Raw genomic sequence first — 11061 nt, forward strand, 5'->3', positions numbered from 1 at the left:
GAATTTACTGGCAATGAAGTTGCAGTACCCAGAGGAAACCTCACCGTGTTTTAAGTTCAACCCTGATGAGAATCTTCTCAGCTCTGCAAAAAAGGCAGCGAAAGACTACAACAGAGAACACTGAGAAGGTAAGGAATACTCTGAAACAAATAATCTGTCGTCGTTGTTTTTATTTGACGCATATTTTTGAAGTCTCCAGGTTTGAGGTCCTAATCTCCAGGTTTCTCTAGGCTTTTTTTTTTAAAACCTCCAGATTTGCATGTGATGGGGGTTGGAAGGTCTGAAAACGACAGTGAACATTAAGGAAGCTGCGTACGAGCCATGAGGGTGATTAAACCCTTCGCACTTGGTAGAGTTCGCGACTACTAACCTGCTTTTAGGGATAGGAAAGTAAAACGCTTGATTTTGGATCATTTAGAAAATTAATTGTTCAAATTGAAAGAGTCTTACTAAATTAAGTCGATGAAACTCAGAGATAGGCACGCAATGAGTACAAATGGTTGCCATAAACTGGCAAATAATGCATCATGGCTTGTTATTCGTTGCATGCGAATGCGCTCTGAACATTGTGAGGATTCTTTCTTTGTTTTCACATCATGCCTTAGGAAACAAAATTAAAGTGCGGATTGAACAGAACGTGACGCTCATCGATTGTTAGGTCATACTAGCGCGTCCTGTGCAAGAAATAAGTTGGAAATTAGATCACGTCTTTTCATTTAGCCGCCAACAAGTTCCTTTCCACATTAACAGGCTCTTTAGATCACACGCATGTCCCAGAGTTCACAGAACGCAAAAAATTTACCAGACTCGAGTGAGACCGAGCTTGGCTTTGTGGTTAAGGCCCAAGCCGCTCGCAACAGTGGGCAACTGACGTTAACGGCTTACCAGTTGGCTGTGACCATTACATCCGGTCTGGTTTTTGAAGCTTACAGACTTCACACATGCTATATCTTCCTGTGCGTTAAAAAACGAGGCCAATACAGGAGCCTCGTTAAGATGGGTGGATCAATTGAAAAACAGCGACAATTACCTTACCATGAGGAAATTGCGTCTTTCAGAGTTATCGAGCGAAATGGCAGTTAATTACGATCTCATGCGAAAGCATGACACTTCAATCTTGACTTTTCTAGGACATCACAAACCTGTGTCTAAAATTAGTATCAAAGGGCTCAACCTTAATATGGCAATGACTTTCTCAAAAATCTTCCTCTTTACAACGACGTTTAGATCTCGTAGTGATTAAACTTAACTGAATATTTAAAGTTCGTTTGCGAAGTTGATATCATGTTTTCCCAGCGTTCGATTCGTCACAATTTGTTTGCACTAAATTCGAAATTGGACATCTATACCGATACTGCAGTTAAAAACGGTTTTTTTCTGAGGAAATATCTATGGTTCGGCTACATTTCAGCCGAGTTATTTTCCAGGCCCTTGATCTCTACGTATATGCGACAAGAAGTGATAAATGAAAAACATGTTTGGCTTGGTGTGGATCCGTATCTAGCCAAAGGTCAAGTTTAGCAAACTTGAATATGCAAATGTCATTAAGGATAACGACAAAACCGGTTCAACCACTGTTGACACCTTGCACGTGAAAGAAGCGTGTAGTTTTTCGACGATTCAGTGCATTTGATAGAATCTTGTCCTTAACTGGAAACCTTGAAGCTTTCTCAACTAATTTTTGTTTGTTTTCAATTATCTTTTTCAGAGGGAAGATTTTTACTGTGGTTGGGATTTAGCGGATTTGAAGCAGCAGTAAAGTTGCTTTTTGATCGACCAATTATTTTTGAAAGTTGTCGGAAATGTTGTCTGAAAGTATTTTCGTATCCTTTTACTCCGATGGAACGATTTCTGAGCGAGTTAATTTTGAAATAAATACAGAAAATTTACCAGAGCAGCTGGTTTATTTTCCGCCAGACCAGTGTAGGCAACACGGATTTCCCGAAGGTTTCAAAGTTAAAATGTTATTTCCGACTTACTAGAAAAGCAGTATGAACTGTGTTCAGTGCAATTGCATCGCAAAACTACGTATTGAAACTAGTGATTGACCAGGATTTAGGAGACCTCAGGATAGTTGGTCCATGTTTATGTTCATGCCTAATAAATATTCAAGAATGAAGAAAAACATTCTCCACATGCAACTAGTCGCTTTTCTTGGTCTGTGTCGACAAAGTAAACATGGATTTGCAACATATCTGTTTCGCTTTCTGTTCTCCGTGGAAGTCCCGAAATATTTCCTTGCGTACTTGTACGAAAAATTGTACTTTTAAAGGGCATTTAGCAACCAGTCCATCAGTCTAAAATGATAACTAAACAAAATTATCCAATTCAATGCAACTACACGGGTAATTGAAAACTCTCTGCGTAAATGTCACGACTTTAGCGAAGGAAATAATAACAGACTGAACGCTGTGTGTTTATATTCTTTCGTGAAGCAACTCGAACTTTGCATTGCGTGAGATAGCTTATCAAGTGTTTGTATATTAGCATCGAAAAGACTTCGGTGGTGTGACTCTATCTAACAGTTCTTGCAGTGTAAATTACGGTCATTAGCATAAGAAAACAAGAAATTTCGCTTCCCAAGTTGAAAGGCGAATGCAAGGGATTAGAGACTTCATGATTTAGTTCCTCACAGAGGCAAAATTCATGTGCATGAGTAGCTAAGCTTTGGTCTCTTTGAAACTATAAAATTAAAAAGCGTTTTGAACCAGCAGGTTCTATCTACTGAAAACAATTTTTCGTATCAGCCGGAAACTTGCAAAACCGGTCATGAACCCGGCCCCAAACTCGACCGACTTGCATGGCTGCAGAAAAATTTTCGATCAAAATCTTGAATCGACAGTCGTTTGTCGGTAAACTCCACACAGCGTTGAGGAGGGAGTTTCGATGGAGGTTTGGTCAAAAATCGAATTGAACCGACGGAAAACGGTCGAAAATTTCGACCTACTTTGTTAGAAGCGCGCTGTGGTGTGTCAGCCAAGAGCACAGCTGACTTGAAGATCGAATGGAAGGGAAAGCGCTTCGAGTACAGCTCGAACGAAGGGTCGACTCGTGTTGGTCGTGGGTAGTGTGTTTTTCATCTTTCATCGTTCAGTTTTTAATTCTTGGAACTCACAATTCATTCGGTTCATTCTTTGTGGCATTGTTGGAGGAATTTCAGCGGAGTGAAGCCGAGACTGGTAAGGAAAATTTATATTTTTTGCCGCAAACAAAGCTCGCGCGCAAATAAAAAATTTATCACCGTGACAGGTTATTTTAAAAGAAAAACTCTCGCAATTTTTCATAGCAACGCAGCTTACACCTCTTCTTTTACAATGATGAATATTTTCCTTCAGCGCAGCTTGGTTAGAAAAATCAAAGCGCTTGACATTTCAAAGCCGCTATCCGCGCGATGGAAAAAATTTTCTTCTCGAGTGCTCTATGTTATATAACACCGCATCTGGTTGATTTATGCAGGAAAATGGAAAATGGATGGTCTGTAAACAACTCTTATGAATAGGGCAGGCATAGAGATAACTTCATTAGTAAATGTAGAAAACCTTCAGAAATTCTGCGTCATCGATTTTTTTTTACCTCCGGCACAGTAGATCTACCGGCGTCTAACGGGAAGTTTTCTGTCGCATAAACCGGTGATGATCTAAGTCTTACTTGTTTCGCGGCTGAGTAACGCACAAAGGAAAAACCCTAAGTCATGTGACCGCACCCTCAGGGCGAAAGCGGAAAAGAGTTCAGAAGGCTGATCCTTTCGCTTTCAAGCGCTGCCGAGTCACCACTAAAATTTGTCATTTTTAATTTCGTACTTAAGCATTTTTTTTTTCGCTCCTCGTCGTGTTTTTGTTGACTACGCAATTCGCGTAATCAGTTTCAATAATATTGTCTTCTATGAACTCCTTGTTGCTACTCACTCACTCGCACATATTTGGATCAATTTACAGCTTCTGTAAATATCATGACATTTACACGCAAAACGGTTCGAACTTCGATTAAAATCGTGACGCCTCATAACATCATTATCATAGCTTACTAGACAAATGAAAAGTTAGTCGATGCTGGCGCTGCGATATTGTTGTTAGTTCGCCGTTCTCTTGAGCACCTGATTTCTCGTGAGATTTCGAGAAATAAAACCGGATTTCCTTGATCAGGCCATGACTATTCAGATTGCATGACACCGGAAATTGTTGAAACTCCACGTGAAACATGAAAAACGTCTCGAGGTATCTTCGAAATTAAACGAGAGGAAATGGCATCGATTTCTGTAGAGAATATGATTGGAGCTTTAAAATATAGGCAAACTTTTGCTTGCTTCGTGTGAGTCCTTTTTTTGTGGAAGTCGACCAGCGGGAACATGGTAAGCCTAACATGACAACGACTTGCTAAACAGGGTTTTCCCGGAGATAAATAATTATAGAGTATAGCTAATCTGCATCATAATGATGCGTCGTCTCGGACGTTGAAGCTGCAAATCTCCTCGCATAATAAAATTGTTTCGTTTTCTTTTCTGATAGAACAAAACAGCTGATAATGAAATTTAAAAAATCTTATAATCACAAGTTAAGCTCTCATAAGCAATCTCCTCATAGTACTGAGTTTCCGCAGGAGCCCATTACTCTGGTTTCCTTGAGAGGTTTGGAAAGAAAACAGTTGAATTGTTTACAAGGTATTCCAAGCAAACTCTAGCAGCTGTGTACCCCCCGCTGGTCTTGAGTCCATAACAAATTTTATCATAGAGGGTAGTTCAAACTAAAGAGTTTTATTGGCAATGTATCCCACGAGTATATCAAAACAACTTTTCAGGAGAATACTAAAAACGAGAAGCAAATATCAGACTCCAATTCGCGTTCTTTTAATTTAATCCTCTTTCTTTAAGCTCAGTTGATGCACGCAATGATGTCAAGTGAGGTATCGAATATTTCGTTTTCTAACTCTCTTGCTGGATTATTTAGAGTTCATTTTTTTCCTCAACGAAATTTTCAAGATTGTTTCTGGGCGATCGATCGGAGCTACAAACAAACAGGCGTATTATCATATTTAAGAAATTCCTTTCATCCTCCAGTATCTCAAATATAAACAACTATTGTATTGAAAGAAAATTACGATCGATTTGAATTCGTGGAATGCATTTCTTGTCTACAAACAATCACGAATAACATGAAATTGCGTCAAAAAATGCATTCAGACAATTTTTAGTCTGCAGTGCATTTTATCCGACATTTCACTTTACAACTTGTTGCTCAAACGTACACAGATCAGATGGGTTCGGATGCCTTTCATTATTTCCGAGTGATGTCGTTTAGATTCATTCGGAACAGCTTCGGTTGCTCGGACATATCAGTTTATTTAGATCCATCATTAAGAAAATGTTCGATTCTATTCGAAACCGAATTTTTTTTTGCCCATTTACGATAGGTTCAGCAATATTTTCCTTGAATATTTTACATAATGGTCGTTAAATGCTAAAAGCTGTGTTTCGTTTAAAATATTTTTAAATTTATTTTTTGTGATTATTTTCAATAGCATGGATTGGCTCGTTGGCTATGGGTATCACATACATGGCAGCACCGATTGCTACCAGCCTTTGCGACCGCTGGGGATGCCGGGTGGTTATGTGTCTTGGCAGTGTGACTTACATGGCAGCGATGCTTCTGACGTCAGTCGTGCAGCACATGTCACTCATGTACATTACATACGGTGTTTTGTTTGGTTTCGCATCCAGTTGTTGTTACTTCTCATCGTTTTACATCCTCATTGTGTATTTTAACAAGCACCTCGCTCTCGCCAATGGTATCGCCGCCGCAGGCGCTGGGGCGGGAACAATGTCCTTGAGCCTGACCGTGGACAAGTTGATCGCCTCGTATGGACTTAGAATGACTTTTAAAGGATTGGCAGCATTGTCCGTCTGTCTTTTCTTAGCTGGACTAACTTTCCTTCCAATTGACTTCAGAGAAGGAGAAGACGAACTTTTGAAAAAGGAAGCACTCTTGAAAGAACAAGAAGAGATAAGAATAAAAGACCGATTGGTCAAAAATATCAAAGAACTGTTCAAGCCTGCTCCAGTGTGGGGAAATAAGCCATTTGTCGCATGGACCGTGGCCTTAGCTATGGTTCTTATTGCCTACTACATTCCCTATATGTACCTGGTAAGCCTAAGCTCTTATATACAACAGAATGTCTTTTAGGTTTGACGGATGGCCAAGGGGATCTAAAGCCGTACTTTACTCTTTGTTTCCCACTCCCTTTCCTTGCACTAGAATTACATTGAAGAACAATGCAGCAGGGAACCTATTTCTTCTTACGAAGACCAAGACTCGGACGCGAACCGAGTGGAATCTGGGTTCTAGGCTTACGAAGCTCATCCATTGCTGCACCTATTCGCTTTCTAAAGTGCCCTGAAATCCACCGATACATGAGCTATTTCCTCATATAATCATCCCTATTCATCCCTATTTAATATGTGTTGGATTTTTCTTTATAGGTTCGTCTTGCAGAGAGTGTAGGCATACCGTCAACTCAGGGGGCCCTTCTGGTTGGTTATTTTGCTTTGGCCCAAACAGTCGGCAAGATCTTCTTTGGGAAGCTTGGGGACTCATCTCGGGTCAGCCGTTTGACCCTTACGCAATTAGCTCTTTTGGTCATCGCTGTGGCAGCATGTCTGTGCCCCTTGGCCCAGTCCCACTCAGCCCTTCTCACTTACTCCTTGGTATCGGGGCTCTTTGATGGATGCCTTAGTGTAATGATCGGTCTTGTCACCCATGACATAGTGGGCCGTCAGATGATGGCAAAAGCCGTTGGGACTTTATATGGTATCGTGGCGATTCCTATGACAGTGGGACCTCCTATGGCAGGTAGATATCAGGTTTTTTTTTAACCTCACTGACAGTTATTTTCTTTCACGTCACGTAACACAGTACATTGTATTACTTTGTGTTGTTTAATGTTCGTGACCATTGGTTGTGATTGTTTTTAGCCGAAAATTCAAAATCCATTCCTGGAGTTCATTGTGTGTTTAAGTGTCGTTGTTTCTTCTCGTCACTTGCGCCTACATATTGCTCATTTAATCCAATTTTTCCCTTGCAACGTGCTATTAAAACCCAAAATTTCCCCTTTATTGTTCCCAGGTTTTGCTCGGAGAGCAGGGAATTCCCGAGTTGAACAGAGATATGCCATGTGGTATTTCTACTTTTCTCAGCCAACCACGAACCTGCCAGTATCAGATTGGATAGTTGTGGTTCACAAAGTCCTCGGATGTCACCAGTTTGCTTCATTCCTATTTTTATCTTGCAGGTCTTCTTTTTGACAGCACCGGCAGCTACAACATTGTCTTCTTCCTTTCTAGCGGTCTCGTGATTGGCGGAAGCTGCGTCATGTTTCTCATCCCAATTCTGCTTCGCTCCAAGCCAAGCCTGCTTAAAGTCATTACTCCTGAGATCATCGTGTCAATGCCAGATAAGCTCCAAGAAGACGATGAAATTAGTCTCTTCGAGGGCGATACAGCCAAACTAAGAACTTCCCATATGTCCTTTAGAAGCCTCGCTGACGAATTAGGGATCTACAGGAGTCGCCTGTTATTGGACAGGACGCCAAATCTGAGCTCTCGTCCAAGCAGTTTTGTGCTATTTTCGATCGTGCCGGAGGGAAGTTTCAGAGATTTGTCTCAGTTAAATGAACGATATTCCAACAGTAGAGGGGCAAGCTACACCTCCTTAGTAAGACTTTCAGAAATAAAAGTCGACAGCAGAGTCAACAGTTGCGCTCGGTTAGAACCCGTCGCCGAAGCTGAGGCTTGGGATTCAGGTTTGCCTTCCGAGCATCTTGACGTCATAAAACCACCAACAGCTGTACCTGAACTGTTCGTTACTGTATCACGGTCATGTGACTGTATTAACGAACCTGCTAGCCATGTCATGACTATAGATTTAAATAAAGACAGTGCGTCGGTCGAAATTGTCTCCAAATCCACGGAGAGTGGCTTTGCTTCTGAAGAATCTGTTGTAAGCGCTTGTGACAATAGTATCGAGCTTATTTCTTCCAGTTCAGATTTGGATGGGAAACGCTTAAGTGGTTACTCGTGGAATTCAACGGGAAGTAGCCTGTCGTGTAAGACTCAGTGTTCCGAGGCTGGCACCGAGGACAGTGGGTACGGCGACGACTTGACGCAAGCGCACTGTGTTACCGAAGGTAGCTCGGAAATAGATGATCATATGAAACCATCCATGTGCACTTTCGTCTCTCAAGATAGCTTGCAATCCGACTTAAGACAAGATAATGGCTACTGCAGCTGTGATTCTTCGCTAGATGTGCAGAAGAGCTACACTGAGGTCACTGGCGCTGATGACGAAGTGATGGCTGGGCACGCCCGGAAAGGGCTCCTTATTGAAGACGCGTGCCATTCAAACTTCAACACAGGGGAACAGACGAGGATGGTTATGGAGCTGTCTTATTGTACATGTGGAGAAGAAGAAGATGACTCCGTCAACAAGCTCATTTCAGACGCCAAAGAAATAATTGAACTTAAAAAGCCTTATATATCAGTGTTACCTCAGCCACCAGACATCTACAGTGAGTTGTTCGAGGGAATACTGGAAGAGGTGAATGAGTACGTGGAGAATTTCTCGGAATTGTCCGTTTGCCAGGGCACGATGAAGACATTGCCGAAAGTAAGCATGACAGATATAATATCTTGCGAGCAGGAAACAGTTGTTTGAATTATGAACGAATAGAGAAGAGGCTACTGAATAAGAGCGGGAGCGCTGGGAATAGACTCGGCGCCAGGCTATCAGGTCAAATTACTGATTTAGAGAAAGAGAGAGTATTCCAGAACATTACTCTCATAAGTCATTTAGGAGCTAACTGAAAGCCACATCATAATTAGCTATCCCCGTGCTAAAACGTTGTTTTGGTTAATGTTACAGTGGAATGCATCAGAAGATGCATTCCATTGTTTATTTGTTAAAGAGCACCTGTTACCAGTTTAGTAGCAAGCGGAGGATCTTTTGTCGTCATTGCCTGCTTAACGTAGTAATTCAGACAGAGCGACCTCTGTGGAAAATGTGGCGTAATGCTATTGGAAAAAAGCCTTAATCAGAAAAAAATGAATCGCAAGAAAGCTTTCAAAAGAATTCCAGTGTACGCGGGGGTAGAGCTACTGATCTTTCCACTGTAAACATTTACTAGAAAGCCTCATTGGATCGAAGATGTCATTTAGTTGACGCAGGAGGGAATAATCAAAGGATAAATACCGTCTGTAATCGAGAATCCGATTGATATAAGTTTCAATCACCTTGTGACAACTGTTACCCCACCCCCCTTTCCCTCACCAGCACCTGTTTGCTTTATGCTACAAAATGGTATTTCAAAATGTAATCAGCTCTTAGAATAGCTCGGATATAATTCCCTAGTATCAGAAGATATTTTTTTGCCTTACTGAACTAATATAAGAGGCTGAAATTCTTATTTATAGAATGCTTACATAACAGGGCTGATACGTTCCCCTCTTGTCACTAACCTCGATTCCAGGATCTCTATTCTTTGTTGATTAATGGAAGTGTAAGGGAGAAAGGGCCTGAAATCGAGGCTACCCTGAAACGGAAATTCCAGGAAAGGCCTAAAATTGAGGCTATTACCGGTCACTTTTTTCTGTTGTTTCAAAGATAGACGCAATAACATGCATAATGAAAGCAAAGCCTGTGCAGATTCCCTCAGAATATTGTCGCCATTTTGAGTGTACCAAAAAAAAAAAGAAAAAAACTTTTTTTTTCTCATTTCGTAGTATTTGGGGTTGGATTAAAACTAAAATATATTTTAATGATGAAATATGAAGTAAATATACTTGAGAGCTTTTTATTTTGTCAATCAAGAAAAATCATATATATATATATATATATATATAGATAATAAAGTTGTTCTATTCATTAGTTAGAAGCTTCAATTTCTATGGTCATCAGGGTATAGTTGACGAAAACAGAAATGTCGGTATATTTATTACTTCATAGGTAACTCTGAGTTTGAAACAAATCTAAACTCTACATCCAAATGTCAGCTCCTTCAAAGCTCTATTTAAAAAAGTGAGAGTGGCTGTAATAATTATTTAATAGCAGTCATGCAAAATGTATTTAATAGGTTTTGGGACCCATTTACTGAAAATATGTAATTAACAAGCATTTTTAAAGTGAGTGACTAGTAATAATGAAACTCTTCCGAGAAGATTTTAGTCCAAAATTAGCTAGAAATTATAATGATTGTTCTGCCGTAATAATTGTGTGTTTGCATTACTCTCGGATCTTTGTTTTTGCCTGTTTTGCTAGATCTCTTTTTTAAACAGTGTAAAATGTATTGTGCTGGATAGTTGTTTGGGAAACCAATTAAAATAACATTATTTTTCATTTTGTATGGTGTTCAGCTCAGCCACAAGGTGGCGTTGCTCTCTGCTCCAAGGTCATTGTCTTGAATCTGTTGTCTCCGTTCTCAGGAAGATTAGAAGCCTTAATCATCATTTTTCCCGCGTCGCATGCCAGTGTCAGGGGTTAAATTTTTTCTCGGGAAAAATATGTAGATATGAGTCGCAATTCAAGTTTTCTCTTTCGTTTAAAGCAAGGTGAGCAAGATTATGACCATTTTACTGGCTTCTATAAGCCTCATTGGATATAAATTTATATCCTTTGGATTGTGCGCAAGAACTGTCCTGGGCACATAATAAAATGAACTGCTTATTTTGATACAATTTATTTCTGGCCGGCCAAACCCGATTGAAGCTCAAAATTGGCTGACTGACCACCTTGGTACTCTTTTCAGTTATTGCAATGGTTCATTGCGATGAATACATCATGCACTAGGACAGGCACACCTTTGGTTATCAAATTACAACGCAAACAAACAAATCCGTATCTGACTGAATGGACAGATGAATGTTAAGGAACATTTCCTGCCTTCACATTCACTGTATCTGCATGTGCTATCGGTCGCCACGAATACATGATTGCAGTTGAGTATTTTGACAAAATAAATAATGTGCATCAAATTTGTAGTCTCTTAAGACATGTTAAGGGTATCGAGCGACGAAGTGCT

At 40.3% G+C, this 11061-nt stretch overlaps 2 protein-coding genes and 1 pseudogene across 3 annotated transcripts in view; 2 read left to right on the forward strand and 1 right to left on the reverse strand.

Annotated features, from left to right (window-relative positions):
• Positions 1–285, forward strand: part of LOC149048489 (uncharacterized) — a 2455-nt pseudogene extending 2170 nt beyond the window's left edge. Inside the window, exons 1-2 of the transcript XR_016185219.1 lie at positions 1–128; positions 254–285. The exon at positions 1–128 is cut by the window's left edge and continues 2170 nt beyond it. The product of XR_016185219.1 is annotated as an uncharacterized LOC149048489 (transcript). The remainder of the gene's footprint in view (positions 129–253) is intronic.
• LOC113668017 (cysteine desulfurase) overlaps positions 1–11061 on the reverse strand; it is a 34822-nt gene that overhangs the window by 22111 nt on the left and 1650 nt on the right. The window lies entirely within an intron of this gene.
• LOC113668016 (monocarboxylate transporter 12) lies at positions 2790–10377 on the forward strand. Its single transcript, XM_027183898.2, has 4 exons — positions 2790–3179; positions 5515–6137; positions 6473–6842; positions 7282–10377. The coding sequence occupies exons 1-4, from the start codon at positions 3005–3007 to the stop codon at positions 8700–8702; spliced, it is 2589 nt and encodes an 862-aa protein (XP_027039699.2). The 5' UTR covers positions 2790–3004; the 3' UTR covers positions 8703–10377.

The sequence above is a fragment of the Pocillopora damicornis genome, chromosome 3 (genome assembly GCF_964200805.1).
Source record: "Pocillopora damicornis chromosome 3, jaPocDami1.2, whole genome shotgun sequence".
In the NCBI taxonomy this organism is placed as follows: Eukaryota; Metazoa; Cnidaria; class Anthozoa; order Scleractinia; family Pocilloporidae; genus Pocillopora; species Pocillopora damicornis.

Excerpts from the sequence above, each read along its gene's own strand:
- LOC113668016 (XM_027183898.2), top strand. The coding sequence starts at position 3,005 with ATGGAAGGGAAAGCGCTTCGAGTACAGCTCGAACGAAGGGTCGACTCG. Across the intron at positions 6,138-6,472 it reads ACATTCCCTATATGTACCTG|GTTCGTCTTGCAGAGAGTGT; the intron begins GTAAGCCTAAGC and ends TTTTCTTTATAG. Across the intron at positions 6,843-7,281 it reads AGTGGGACCTCCTATGGCAG|GTCTTCTTTTTGACAGCACC; the intron begins GTAGATATCAGG and ends TTTATCTTGCAG.